This window comes from Branchiostoma belcheri, unplaced genomic scaffold (assembly GCF_001625305.1).
Source record: "Branchiostoma belcheri isolate BF01 breed outbred unplaced genomic scaffold, Haploidv18h27 scaffold153, whole genome shotgun sequence".
NCBI lineage: Eukaryota > Metazoa > Chordata > Leptocardii > Amphioxiformes > Branchiostomatidae > Branchiostoma > Branchiostoma belcheri.
In genome coordinates, this window is record NW_017802969.1 from 33185 (window position 1) to 48204 (window position 15020).

At 44.7% G+C, this 15020-nt stretch overlaps 1 protein-coding gene and 1 pseudogene across 1 annotated transcript in view; one reads left to right on the forward strand and one right to left on the reverse strand.

Annotated features, from left to right (window-relative positions):
- Positions 1 to 268: 268 nt before the first annotated feature.
- Positions 269 to 10870, reverse strand: LOC109465568 (annotated as a pseudogene).
- A 765-nt stretch (positions 10871 to 11635) lies between these two features.
- LOC109465569 overlaps positions 11636 to 15020 on the forward strand; it is a 16091-nt gene continuing 12706 nt past the window's right edge. Inside the window, exon 1 of the mRNA XM_019762927.1 lies at positions 11636 to 11793. Within this exon, the coding sequence (XP_019618486.1) occupies positions 11700 to 11793 (94 nt within the window). The 5' untranslated portion in view covers positions 11636 to 11699. The remainder of the gene's footprint in view (positions 11794 to 15020) is intronic.

Genomic DNA, 15020 nt, shown 5'->3' on the forward strand with positions numbered 1-15020 from the left:
TGACCACTGTCAGAGGGCAACAAGATTTCTTTTTTTTTTTCCAAAATCAGGCTAAAATTAATGCGCGCGCTGATGCCATCCATAAAAATACTTGCTGTGGTCTTATCTCATGTCCAGCCTTCTCAAACTACTTCGAGAGTCATCTGCGTGAACCTGTCCAAAACAATCGACTGTCTAGTTTCCATCTAGTTTCAGTTAAATGTGAACAATACAATTGTACAGCCGTGCAATGCGGGTTCATCACATGTGGTCTTATATCCAGTCTGATCTACACCTGTGTCTCAGCTGTATGGGTCTGACCAAAACACTCGTTACCCTCATCGCAGTTGCAGTAGTGCCGAGTGTTACGCGCTGGAGGCGCGGCGGCCCTGGCCTCGCGAGCGGCCTTGGCACGCCTGTTCTTCCGCTGCTGTGCCGCCGAGACCTTGCCCCGCCCCTTCTCCCCCATCATGGCGGAGGTCGCGCTGACAAACACGCCTGCCGTGAAGCTGAGCATCATGTACATGATAGTGAAGCCGGACGCGAAGAGGAACAGCGGCCCCACCAACTCGCTCGGCGTGGCGAGCACGGCATAGCTGATCTCTCCCCACGGCAGGAACGTCAGGCCGATTGTGGCCGCGGACAGGGACCGGAAGGTCTCCACGTACGGGCAAAACAAGAGATAGCCTGGGAAGACAAACAATGGGAGAGCGTGACGGGTGAGCAAGTGTAACAAAACGGATCGAATGTACATGCACGTACATGGCACCCGGTAGTAGGAATACAAAGCGGACGGAAATCTTCAGGTTACCCCGTTGCATAAGGCTAAGAATAGAATAGTCTGGTCATGCTTTATTTGTTTACAACGCTTCAATCAACACTGCAATCAAAAGCCCCCGAGAACTGATGTCCACTCTTCACCAAAGAAAGCTTTGAGAAAACAATAAAGTACATGGGTGAAAGGCTATTGTAAAGGCTGGTAACAGTTCATCAGCTCACCATCGAACAACGGAAAGTTCTAAAATAAACTGCAGGATCTTAAAACTTTAATAGAGCGCTACGCACAGACCACCAACTCACCTAATATACTAAAGCCCGTGACGGTCAGGATGAAGATGGCCAGGCTGCCCAGCAGCTGCATGCGGATGTTGAGGAGGGTATCTGGAAAAGAGACAAATACGAGTAAGAGACAGCTACACACAGAGGCCCAGTGAAATCATTGCGGCGCTAACATACGTGACTGCCAGCTTCCTATCAGTACTCACCCAGATACGTGCGAACCCGGGCGCCAACCCTCCCCTATCAGTACTCACCCAGATACGTGCGAACCCGGGCGCTGACCCTCAGCAGGCTGCAGATTTTTACCAGGTTCAGCCAGATCACCATTGCGAGGGCGGCGGTGAACTGGACAGTCCAGAAGGCCACATCGGACAGGTCCACGAAACTGCGTTGTTCTGAATATAAAACGTTACATAATTAGCCAGGTTAAGATATTATTTCAAAATTCCCTCTTCAAACAACATTTCAATCATAATTATAATTGAAGCAGAAATAATGCAACGATTATTATATGTAAGCATGGAACGTAGACGGCAAACTACGCACCCTTCTGCAGTTCCTGGCTGATGAGCGTCTTTGCTTTCCCCACGAACGCGTCCTTCGACGCCATCGCCCAGATGACGTAGAGTGACGCCACGACCGACGCGACCTCCACGACGGTCCAGACCTGGAGGATGAAGGACCTTCCTTCCTTACGCGCGTTCTTCACCAGCCGGATGGTGACGTACAGTAGGCAGGCGACGAACACTGCCTTGGCCACGAAAAGGATGGTGGGGGCCATGCCCTGCGCGGTCAGTGGGAATGTGGACACTTTGAGGGTCGCGATCGCCCCCGCTGACGAGGGGAACTAAAAAAGCACGGACACTGTGCTGAATAGGTTGGCATTGACGTGGTGCAGGGTCAGGTCCAGCACGAGAGCGGTCGTGTACTGGTCGATCCACCGGTTTGCCTCCAGGATCCTCAGCGTTTCCATCATTTCAGCTTGCATCTCGCCGAGGTTGACGCGGTAGCCGGGTCCGCCGCAAATTTCCGTCTCGTAAACGGTCGTCGCCTTTCCGAACGGTCGTCGCCTTTTCTCAGAACGGTCGTCGCCTTTCGGAGCGGTCGTCGCCATTTCCGAGCGACCGAACTTCAGTTCCGAATATCCGCGGCATGTTCGGGACTTCCCGGAGTTCTTGGAATGTGTGAATCGCACTCAGTCCATAACATGGCGACCGTAGGCGGGCCAGAAAAGTAACTTGTCTCCTCAACTGCTGATTTTATAAGATCAGCATACGATCCTAGGCCTGGATCTTCTCCAGCCTATTCTTGTTTCCCTTCGCCAGCAAACTGAAGAAGGGTTCATATAATGCCGTTTATACAAATGACAAATGAATCTTCAACCAAAAACAAACATAGATTCCGTCCCTGTGCTATATTTCTCAATCCCTGTGGTATGTATTCCTTTCGTTTACGTAAAATTCATGTAGGGTTAATAAAGGACCTGCTGTTTTAGAAGGGGGACAATGTCTTACTTTGACAGGAGTTTTGACAAACTTGTAAAGCTATTTTCATCCCGAAATGTCTATGTTTTGTTACCTTGCTGAATGTTAATACTTGACACATTCACCACTGCACTGTATGTAAATACGACACATTCACTGGGTAGCACATCAATGCCATGCTGGTGACAAGTGTGAAATGGCCTGCCATGCTGGGCAAGCACTGAGACAACAAAATAAAACCCGGCTGTGGTGGAGTTGTGAGTCAGTCAGTCAGGACATAATGTCCTTGGTCAGAGTAAATGCCTGCATGTGTGATGGTGCTTCCGAATGAATGTTTCTGAGTCAGACCATCCTGCAGCATTCATAAATTACATGCTCGTCACAATGGGCTGTTCCAAAAATACATGTGGAGTTTTTCTCGCCCCCGTTTCAAATTCAGGCAATGTATGAAAACCTACAAACGTTCTAGTTCAGAGGGTTTTTTTTTTCAAATAATGTTTATTCGCATTTCAAAAGGAAACAAAGAAAAAAGGGAGAGGACATGTTCACATACAAGAAAAATAAATACCCAGAGACATTCGAGTTCAGAGTTACCCAAACCCTTCCCGTTCCAATCGAGAATTTCTCAAACACTAACCTAGTTTTAACCTAGATAATTCAACCCCCGGAACTTATAATTATAATACATGTACTAGCACCCACGCAACTTCAATCCACCTAGCCAAGTTCTGGCCCGTCTTCGGTCGCGATGTTATCTTCAGGAAGTGTGATTTCACACATTCAAAGAACTCGGGGAAGTCCCGAACATGTCGCGGATATTCGGAACTGAAGTTCGGTCGATCGGAAATGGCGACGACCGCTCCGAAAGGCGACGACCGTTCTGAAAAAAGGCGACGACCGTTCGGAAAGGCGACGACCGTTTACGAGACGGAAATTTGCGGGTCCGCCGTACGAGCCAATTGTCCCGTGGACCACGTGACTGAATGTCGTGGGCGTCGACTCCGGAAAGGACGCGGCTGCCTCACCTGCTATCCCGCTGACGTATGGCATCACGCGCGTCTTGTTGGAGTGGAGAGCCGGCTGTGGAACGTCGCACTTGCCTGAGAAAGCAAAATATAAATTACTAACAAATCTAAACTATCCAAACTACACTTCTTTTGATTTCTAATTCATGGATTATTGCACCCATTCACTTAAAAGAAACTGTTAATGCATTGGTTTATAGATGTATTGTTTGATTGATTGTACCTGTGCGAGCCCTGATCTGCCCGAGGCGGACCGGTCCCACACGGTAGGCAGGCATGTCGCTGATGAACACACTGTCCCTCCAGTCCAGCGCGTCGCCGTTGTACTGATGTGTCGGGTACAGCTTACGCGCGAACGCACCTTCAAGCCAGGGCAGCACATCCCGCTGTGTCTTGACCTGGAACAAAAGTGACTCGTTAGTGAAAAAGGTGCTGCACTAAATTGCGATATGCTTTCTGAAGACATCTTAAAAACATCTGCCTCAGAAAGTTTTCAAGACTACGAAAATTAAGATGAGGAGATCACATTAGGACTTAGTCAGGGTAGTAAACGCAAGCGATCTTACCAAGTTGGTGCCGTTGGAGAACCCAGCTTTAAGCCGTTGGTTGATGGCAGGAGCGGAAGGACTCCACACCTCATGGACCATCAGGATGGCAGCAGTGATGATGATGATACCCAAAATGCACTGCTTGCCGTTGTTGGTTAGCTGTAGCCAGTTCTTCCTCTCAGCGCGCTGCTGCTTCAGCTGCTCTGTCTCCTGCAGCTCTGACCAGGCGGCCAGCGGCTCGGCGGGGAGGGTCTCTGCAAAAGAATGTGATCAAATGTTAGAGCTGTGACGTAGTCTTTCTTTATTTTTCTTTGCGCGTGACGACACCATCGCCATGCTGGTTGGCTAATCATGGAAGAGTCAGTTTACGAAAGTCACACCTTGAGAACTAAGGGCGAGATGACCTTCGACGAACGTGACCGTGTGTGGTGTGTATGTGTGTGTGTGTGTGTGTGTGTGTGTGTGTGGTGTGTGTGTGTGTTTGTGTGTATGTGTGTTTGTGCGGCGTATGTGTGTGTGTATGTGTATGTGTGTGTGTGTGTGTGTGTGTGTGTGTGTGTGTGTGTGTGTGTACATATTAAAATGTATAAAACTTGCCATCGACAGGTTGACGTTTTCCTGCCTCGACATCCTCGTCCTTGTCGTCGGTGTCGCTCTTCTTCGCGCGACAAGCACAGAGGACTGAGGTCCCGAAGGCCAAGATAACAGCCTTCAGCAAAATTAGAAACAAACAAAAGCAAATAAACTTAATGAAACGAATCCAATTGACGGTCTCTATATGTGTAAACCAAGGTACAAGATAAGGTGTGCCTAGAGTAAACTTAGGTATATAAATAAAGGCCAGGAAAGAAATAATATTGAACAAAAACACAGTTCTCCCTGTGTTTGGTGTTTGGAAGAACAAAGATTAAAAGTAGTGATTAAGCATGTTCACCTCTGCTGGTTGGACCACCACCATGGACTGTAGGAACGACAGTCCGAACGCTGTGAGCCACTGGATGGACTTGTCCCTGCCCCACTCCATACTGTACAGCAGCAGGAAGAACCCAGAGGCCAGGGTGGTCAGGACCAGCAGCGTCCAGCCCACGTACACGGACCAGTAGGGCAGCTGCAGGCCGGAAGACTTCGGCACGCCCTGAGGTGGAGACGAGACATTAAGTCTATTTAAAGACATACATATACTATGTAGCCTGAGGGCCATCCTTCTTTAGTATAGTCTTGTAGGACCAGAGCGTAGCATATTTGGGTCTTTTGCGAGGAAGAATTAATATGTGGTTTCCACCTCTATCTATCAATCTATCCATTCATCTATGCTTATCTGTATACTAGTACCTATCTTTCTACCTACCTACGTATCTATCTGTTTTCTATCAATCTATGGCTTGTTTAAATGGCATGAATTCTGACCAGATAGTGAGATTAACGCTGTACCGTTGGGCGGCATCGGCGAAAAATCTGCACGATGATGAAGTTGACGGGGAACACCTGAAGAGTGGTCCAGAGGCTCACCAACAGCGTCTCCGCAGTCAACTGTGCCAAACAAAGATCCGGTTACTTTCAACAAAGTATATTATAACCACTTCTGTTATTCGGATCTTCAGGGCTCACCATTGAGCTTCACTCAATTGAGAAGGGAGTGATACCGACATCCATCAACATTTGAAATGTTCATTGCGTCATGCATCCGTTGGGTCACAATATCTCAGACTCAGTCAACATTAGGTATGTTTCAATTACATTATGCTGGGTGCAATTACCGTAGCGAAAGACAGAACTTACCTCGACGGATCCGATGGTGAGCACGACGCTGGATGCCCCCTGCCCGGCCCCCCTGAACCACATGGCGCTGGTAATCATCTTACAGAACAGGAGGCAAAGGCAGCACGACAGGCGCTAGAATATGGGAAAGTACAGTAATTAATTTACATGGCAATACATATATATGCATAATGTGCATTGATAATAATAGTATAATTGAAGCCCCCAAGCAGTGTTGGGGGCAAATATTTGTCAGGGGTAAAAAAAGAAACAAATGGCATGTCACAGGCCCCACCTGCACGCGGGAGAAGTAGCTCTTGGGGCGTGACGTCACCACGGAGAGCCAGACGTGCCCGTCCTTGAACTTCTCCCTCAGCTTGAGGCTGAAGCGCTGACCCAGGGAGACGTCCGTCTCCGCTGTGGGGGGCAGGGTCCGCTTGAGACAGCCGTCTCCGTGCTCCACCCCCAGCCAGTCGTTACACACGAACTGGGTTCTGCGGAAAACAATACAAACGGTCTCTTAGCAGCCCAAGTGCCTATGACGATCGCCCAAATCATGGTAGACAGATTATATTTTACGGACAAGGAGTCTCGGTAGCTACTTTCAAAACTTCTTGATGATAGATGCGAGAAACATGTAATTTTATTACATGGACAAGAAAGATAATACCAAGGAGATTAGCATTGTTTAAAGCTTTATAGTACTTTATAGTATGTCTCTCGGATCCATGTAAATCACACGACGTACCTACAATGATTTTTTCGGCGACGATATATATCACCTTACGTCGTATGTTTCAGAAGAGATGGGTTCAATACTTCAAGATAAATACTAACATGGTAATAAAACATTGATAACTTATTGAAAAAAAGGCAATACTCTTGTGTCCCACCAGGAATGAAGAAGTAAGTAAATAAAGTGTTACTTTTTGTTCGTCCGCAGGTCTGTGACCTTCACCCTCTCCAGGAACCAGGAGGCATGGCGACCCTCCCCGGAGTTGTCGTGCCACACCGTCAGGCTGGTCAGACCGCCCAGCTTCTGCGGGGTCGTCAGGAGGAACGTGTTCACGCCTCCGGTTTGGAAGGTCTGCAAAAAAGGAATGTGATGTAATGAATATTACACGTCATTCATCGAAAGGCTTGGTTTCGGGCTGCTCCGCCGCGTGCGCATGCCTGCGAAGGTGGTGTGTTACACCGAAGGGCGGTTGTACCGGTTATGCAGAATACAAAAAAAGAAAGAAGATGCAGGGCCTGCAAAAAATGAATGTGACGTAATCAGTATCATGACGTATCATTCATTGAGTTAAGGAGACCCAATGAAAGGAAAATGGAGTATTGGCTTTATTACATGCTTGTAAACATGAATCTAAGGAAAAATTGTTTTGCGTTCGAAAGAGAGACAGAGCTAGGGGCGTTAGGAGAACGACAATAAGAAAGAAAGGAAGGGAAGAGGGAGGGGCAGAGAGAGGAGAAATGGAGAAAGTTAATAAAGATACCGTTACTCACCATGTCGTCCTGCTGAAACGACCTCGGGCCCGTGCTGCCCTTATCTCCTGTCAGGACGAAGACGACCTTGGACCTGGTCCCGGCTCCCCAGTCGTGCCCGGTGTCCACCCGCACCAGGAACCGGCTGCGATGGCGGCGGCGGTTGCCGTGCACGTTCTTGATACTCCACTGATACAACAAAAAAGAGGCATAGGTCTTAGATAAAGCACGCTAGGATGTCAAATACTACCCTGACGTCGTGAATGATGGAGACGATAAACCTGCTCAGTTCGTATGGCCTAATTTGGTAAGAAGCTCATAAAGAGCATGTGTGGTATGGCGTGTTAATAAGTTGGTAATGATATGTGTTTTACGACTCCAGGAAAAATAGTCAATATATGTATATATATATATAGTGGAGATCCTTCTAATAAACAAATAAACAAACGTTTATGTACGGAGGGCTGACGTCAAAGACAATGAATAAACTGATTGCAGCTATAGAATGCTCCTACTGAGGACAATAGATGTACACTGGGAGAGCGAAAGAATCCCAACAATCCCGACATCTCAACAGACAACACACCTTCTGCTCGTCTGCCTTGTCCTTCCTGCGAGCGGGATATATCATGACGAAGTACATCCCCATCACCACCACCATGGTGGTCCACACGGCGTAGTTGTTGACCAGGTCCTTGAACTTGGAGAAGACGGTCTTGAAGTCGATCCTGTTGGGTTCGGTCCCCCCGGAGGTGCCGAACCCCGTCAGGTGGTCACACAGGCAGACGGTGTGGGCCAGGGTGGAGGCCGGGCTCACCTGGAAAATTAATGCGCGAGTTAATACTTACAACGATGTCTTTAGTTTACAAGATATACATTCAGGCACCCAAAATTGTGAAAGACACTGGTCTCAGTACAAAGGTAGCAGAGTCTAGCGCCCTGGACCGTGTAACAGAGTGGCACTTGTCGGAAGGAAACAAGGGACCATATCCTAGCCTAGGTACGTAGGCAGGTGGGAAGGTGCTAGAACTTCGAAAAAGCCCAAAGTGGATAGAAGATGAAATTTTCCAGGAAAGGAACACTTTCTTTTCGGCGCTTATGCCAGTTTTTTTTTTACCCGACAGCCGTCTCTTTTCCATGAGCCCAGCTCTGCGTCTATCCCGGGATCCCAGAACACGCAGTCCAGCCGCGTGATGTCCACCGAGTAGGAACATCCCTCTGGTGGACAGCCTGGACAGATAAGGAAACGGAACACAACGGGCATAGCCGTGAAAAACCCAGGAAGGCACGGATAACTACATGTGCAGAAACATTCATACATCACTTTACGGTGCGTACACCATGATCGGGAGAATCATCAGTTTTTATCATCCTGTAGGACCATCTGTTCCGGGATAAAATATCAGTAATAGCTACATTTCGTATTACTATGAGATGTAAATTTCGGATAAACTCATCGGCATTTCCTGCACCGACACATTAAATGCAATATGTATTCAAACCCCGGCCCGTATTAGTGTCACGTATTTTATCATTAGTCACAGATGTCATTTTCACACGTACCGGAAACTAGCCTCCTTGTAGTTGCAACTTGCCTTCAAATATCAGAGTTATCAACCAAGAATTGAGGATTTGAAAAACTCGTATTTCCCCAGAACTATCGTAGACTGGAACTCGTTGCCACCAAGCACAGTTGGGGCATCATCACTAGAAAGCTTTAAACAACTCCTGCAATTAATGTGCAGAGATTGAGCGTAACAAGTCGTTACGTGATATAGCTAGCTGCCGCTGCGCCACGTGCCTGCGAAGCTGGTGTGTTACGCCGAAGTGCGGTTATACCGGCTATACCGATACAGAAGCTGGTGTGTTACGCCGAAGTGCGGTTATACCGGCTATACAGATACAGAAGCTGGTGTGTTACGCCGAAGGGCTGTTATACCGGCTACAGATACAGAAGCTGGTGTGTTACGCCGAAGGGTGGTTATACCGGCTATACAGATAACAGAAGCTGGTGTGTTATGCCGAAGGGCAGTTATACCAGCTATACCGATACAGATACAGACAGATACATGCTATCAATTTGAAACTTTAAACCACATTGGTGTGCCCAGTGGTTGGGACGACAGTGGGACTAACTACAGGGGCACCGGCGGGCGCCACATTGACGCTGTCCTTGTGCAGACCGGGGTAGGGTGGCGGCTGCTCGATGGCAACAACTTCGTGAGCCGGATCGCCGTGAACCGCCCGCTGCCATCTGCTCGTGTAAGTACTGCCGGGCGACCACCTGCAGCGGTAGTAGTGATTGGTTTATTTCTCATTCATGTACATTTTGTGATATAAATATAATAGAAAGCGAAGTCCACTTTATTGTAGAGTGTCCACTGTACAGTGATTTATGTAACACCTCAGTTTATGAAATACAGTTAGAACAAAAATATATAAAGTTACCTCTAAAAAAGGATGACATGTTCCTACATGTGATGTCTTTAGATAACTATGATGTAGTAGAAAAACTCGCATACAAATGTCTCAAGAAGAGAAAAGAAACATATACAGTTTAGGCATAGAAAGAAAGAAATAGCATAGTTTTCCTAATCCTTATTTGTAACTCAAGTAGTGCATTTAACCCCACTGGGGCATGACTATATATGCAATAAACTTCATGTTCGAGGTTCATTAAAAACATTTACAGTCTCGCAGTGCGCATTATGACCCGCACACAGAATCGTAATACTAATGATACTACATTATTCACAACTGATTACGGACATCTAAAAAGAATTGTATGGATTGAAGTTTATTTAACACGTTAATTACGTAAATAAAATAAAAATACATATTATCAATACAGACTTATTACTGAGTTATCATAACAATTAAAATACAATAGCTAAAACCATGCGTCAAGATAAGAATAGTATGATACATTCGAGATGATAATTAACAGACATAAAAATCGTGATGAGGGCCGACATCGTCTACAAGATACCTTTGACCCAGTGTTGACGTCACACTTCAAAGAAGCCACGTGACAAGCCTCACTGGGTCAGTCTACTGAGGAAAACTGACTGGTCAAAAGCTCTAGGTGAGAGAACTTTGTTGTGTTGGATTAAAAGTTTTAACTTTTAAAAGTGTGGGGTCGTGTGGCGTAGCGGCAGAGTGCGCGACTCGGAACTTTGAGTCCCGAGTTCGAGTCCTGACATGCCACCGATCTTGTGCCCTTGGGAAAGGCACTTTACACGGCTTTCCTCACTTAGCTCAGGTGTAAATGAGTATTGTCCTGTCATGTATTTGTCCCCTGTGTTGGTGGCGGCATTAATATAAGTTGAAAAAAGTTGAGTGTGTCGTCACCACGTCTGGTGATTACATGTTGGAATAAAAAAAAAAAAAAAGGTTTTAACTTTAAACAGACACATAAAAATCTTCAAGTCACCTGTCCAACCATGTTGAGGTACTCCTGCTTGCTCTCCTCGCTGGCTTTCGGCTTGTAGGCCGTGCCGAAAATGGCGACGCCCAAACACACGACGGACATGGCGACCAGCGCCCACGGCCACGCTTCATCAGGAAGGGAAAGTTTGTCCAAAATAAGTGTGTGTGACAACTATTATACATCATGGTCTACTATTGAGCAATATTAAACTACAGAACTTGGGTAGACAGGAATGTCAAAGCAAAACTAGAAAAAGTAACGAATATCTGCAATGCAAATGCATGATGTTTACCTTCACGTGTCATCAAGAGGCTAAAATAAACACTTCTGCTGTGAGAGATGTGCCTTTCTAATTTCTGTGCCTGAAGCTCAACCAAAGTAAAGTCCTCCGAATTTACTAGTTGTGTCATGTTTCTTTTGTCCCTGTTGGTTTTGTCATCTTCCTACTCCCCAAGCAGAGGTTTGGGTTTGGTGTTATTTTAGCATGTTTTTAGGCTTTTTTATCGGAGTTTCTCTTTTGCAAAGGATTTTTTTCATCAAACCCAAGTGAGTTTTTTTCCACCAAACCCAACTCGGGAAAAAAATTCAGTGCAAAAGAGAAACTGCGATTTAAAAAAAAGCATTAAAACACGCTAAAAATAACCCCAAACCCTTGCTTGGAAAGTATCATATTCCCTCCTCACGTCTGCTTGATTTTGTGGCCTCACCTCGGGCATCTCCCCGGCTGTCCACTTATCAGAGCGGAAACACTGTGACCTCACACCCGTCGAGTAGGATCGCTCCTTGTGACGTCATACAAGGAAGTGATTACAGAAAACCCAACCCGCTCGTGCTTAGGTGATTATCACAGAAAGGGGAAGTCCTGTACACAGACAGGACTGAGGAAATATTCTCGATTCAGTCAGAGTAGAGACAAGTTGTATTCTGCACCATGGAAGTGTTCCCTACAACCAGTATAGGACAGACGTTAATACGTGCCATGTCACTTCTCGGTGTACTGCTATGCCTGTATCCAGCGGTCTCAGGTACGTTACGTGAGCTCTTAAATTGTACTTGTCTCGGTAGGGCAGGATAACAGGAACACTTGAAAGATAGTTTCTTTCGACATACTTTGAGGTCTACATGTTTTCAAATGCCAATCCGTGTATAACATAGTAAGAACTTTAATGCGCGACAGTTGTACATGGTACAATATATATAACACCATGGTCCCCTCCCCAATACTAATGTAAGACACTGTCCCAATAAGCGTAATGTGTGTGTTAGGGGCTCTGATGTGTTTGTAGTGATGGGAACAGATACTGAAAAAAACGAACTTGATTTAGATGTTTTAAAGGAAATATCTCAATGATTTATGATGTAAATTTATCGGATTAATATTTGAGGCTCGACAATTTTCTCCAGAAACGTGTATTGTCACGGAAATGCTGGTTCCTTTCTCTTGCTGCTATCACGCATGTGGATAGGATCAATTTCAGTACTTGTATTTCCGCATCAATTGTAAGCCATTGTAAGCGATACAAATGTAACAAAGTTGTCTCACACTCTATCTTTGCCGAACCGTCCCCTATCAATCAAAATTGATAGATGTCTCATATCATATCACTGTACAGACGCTTGTTTCTAGTACTGTGCAGGGTAATGTTTATTATATGGAGGTTTCAGGAATGTTTTAAAGATATATTAAGTGAGGTGCTGTCTTTTATAGAACACTGTTATCTGTTCTAATAAGTTCTTCAAGGAGAGATACAGATTTTGAAACGATCCACTGTCATAGGAAATCGAAAATGGCCAAAAGTTAGCATAACAACAAAAACGTCAAAATTCCCAGTTTGAAAATTAAAAAGTAAGTCGAAAGTAAAATGTATGTAAACGTATGTAAAATGATATGACCAGTTACGGATTGCTATGATTTTGCCCCGAAGATCAAATAGAAGCCAGACTGTAGTAAGAATCGGCCTGTGTAGACCTTGGCTATAGTCTGGCTTCCAGGTTATACAGGGAAGTTGTGCTATGTGTACTTCTATTCTATCGCCTACAACAGGCGGAGAGAATGAGGAACTAGCCTTCATCAGGCCTTCCTACGGGGGCACAGAACCTGGTAAAAAAAGGGAAATACTTTGCCAGGAGAGTCAGTCCAAGGAAGGGTTAATTTTCCCCTTCTGAAGGGGGCAAATAAACTCTACGCTGGCTAAACTCCCTTAAGTCAATTATTCTCCCTATTGGCTAAATTTTACTTTTTTCGAACCCGCGTTGTTAGTCTGGTGGAGACTAATGAGGAACACTGTACATGAGTCAAGAGTCAAGAATAGACCTAGGCTCACAGGCTTTGATCTTCTGGTTTTCAAACTTACAAGGTGTACTTCTCAGTGTGGGTAAGACATCAACATTCAAGAAAATAAAGGATTCAAATAAATTATGACTTATCGCCAATATTTTTGAAGTAAAATACTGATAGCTGTTGTTTATAATGTGTACGGAAAAATGCCCACATCTGTGACATGCCTCAGTTGGATCACAGTTATTTTCCCGAAGCATGTTGTTATCACATAGAAACTCATTTGTATCACCCGGAGTAGAATCCTACAAAGGTAAGACATCCTGTGTTTCAAGTCATTATGTTCAAATTGTTATGAACTATGTACGATTACTTAATAGGTTCCAATCATATTTCCGTACTTTGCATTATACAATAGAAAAACCATACAATAGAAATACTTTGTGAATTTATCTCCAATTGCTTCAAAAAGAGAGAAGAAATCCTCAATGCCTAGATTAGTTTATTCTCTAGTAGTTGTTAAGACTTTTACGTCACTCTGTTATTCTGTTATCCTTGTATCCTATGTATCATGTTACTCAGTATGATGTACATGTAACATCACACTCTGATGTATGCATTTAGCCCCATGGGCATGATTCAATTCATTATTTTGTGTTTATTTATTTTGATGTAGTGCTTGTGCCGTGCATGTCATGTTTGTGTTTTTGTCTTCCTGTCAAAATTGAATTTAAAAAACGTGAAAAATCATTCTTGGCCCATAGCCACGGTCAATGGCGCATGTCAGCCCTCGTTTGCCAAAAATCCCAACACAGATTACATCTAACGATACTGTTTACTCCCAAACACGAACTGAGAGAGAGGAGGGCCTGCAAGCCCTTTTCCGTAAGGCGTAATCAGGCCGTTTTAGACTTCGTAATTCGTAGGCAGCCTCCGCAAAAATCAACGTAATTCGTAATTGGACATTAGCCGCAAATCGTAAAGTCGTAATCAGCTCTGAAACTTTAACGTAATTCGTAATAGGCGGCGAAAAATTTGCGTAATTCGTAATCACTACTCCCCCTTGCAGGCCCTCAGAGAGAGGTCGTAAGAAAACATAGAAAGTTGTCCATGCGTAACAACCCTATACACAGACAGACAAAAGGAAGAACTGCCTGGGGCATCATGTTGACCTTACAGACAAACGTACATGTAGTAGTACAGTAAGGTATTGTGTTGACTAAGACAGCCAGTCTAACGCTGCAACTAATAACTGAAATGCTATTCAGTATATGTCCCTCTGTTTACTTTGGGCCTCGTGGCACTATTGACTAATAGTGATGATATTTGAAACAAGTCAGCATTTCTCAAAGGTAAACTACTCAGGTTAGGGATATTTTTCGGGCTCTCAGTTCCGGATTCTTTGAACTTTTGCTTCGACACCTGTGAGTTGACTTGTCATGCGTAATTGTTAACGTCTGACATAACAAAAGGTTTGAATGAATTCATTCTCGCATGTGTAGATGAGTCTATATTTTTGTAGTGATGTGTTAAAATACTCTCCAAGCAGAGGTTTAGTTTATTTTTGGCGTGTTTTTAGGCTTTTTTAATCGGGGTTTCTTTTTTCCATTGGGTTGGGTGAAAAAACATTCCAATGCAAAAAAAAGAAACCCCAATAAAGAAGCCTAAAAACACGCCAAAACCCAAGCCTCTGCTTGGAGAGTAGTCTTAAAACACAAACCTGTACCAATGGCAATATGAAGAATAAGTTAGACGTGTAAAAAACGTCAAATATATTAATATATATCTATATATATACAAAAATTAATATATTTTTATATCTATCTATCTATCTATCTATCTATCTATATATATCTATATATCTATATCTATCTATCTATATCTCTCTCTCTCTCTCTCTATATATATATATATATATATATATATATATAGAGAGAGAGAGAGAGAGAGAGAGAGAGAGAGAGAGAGAGAGAG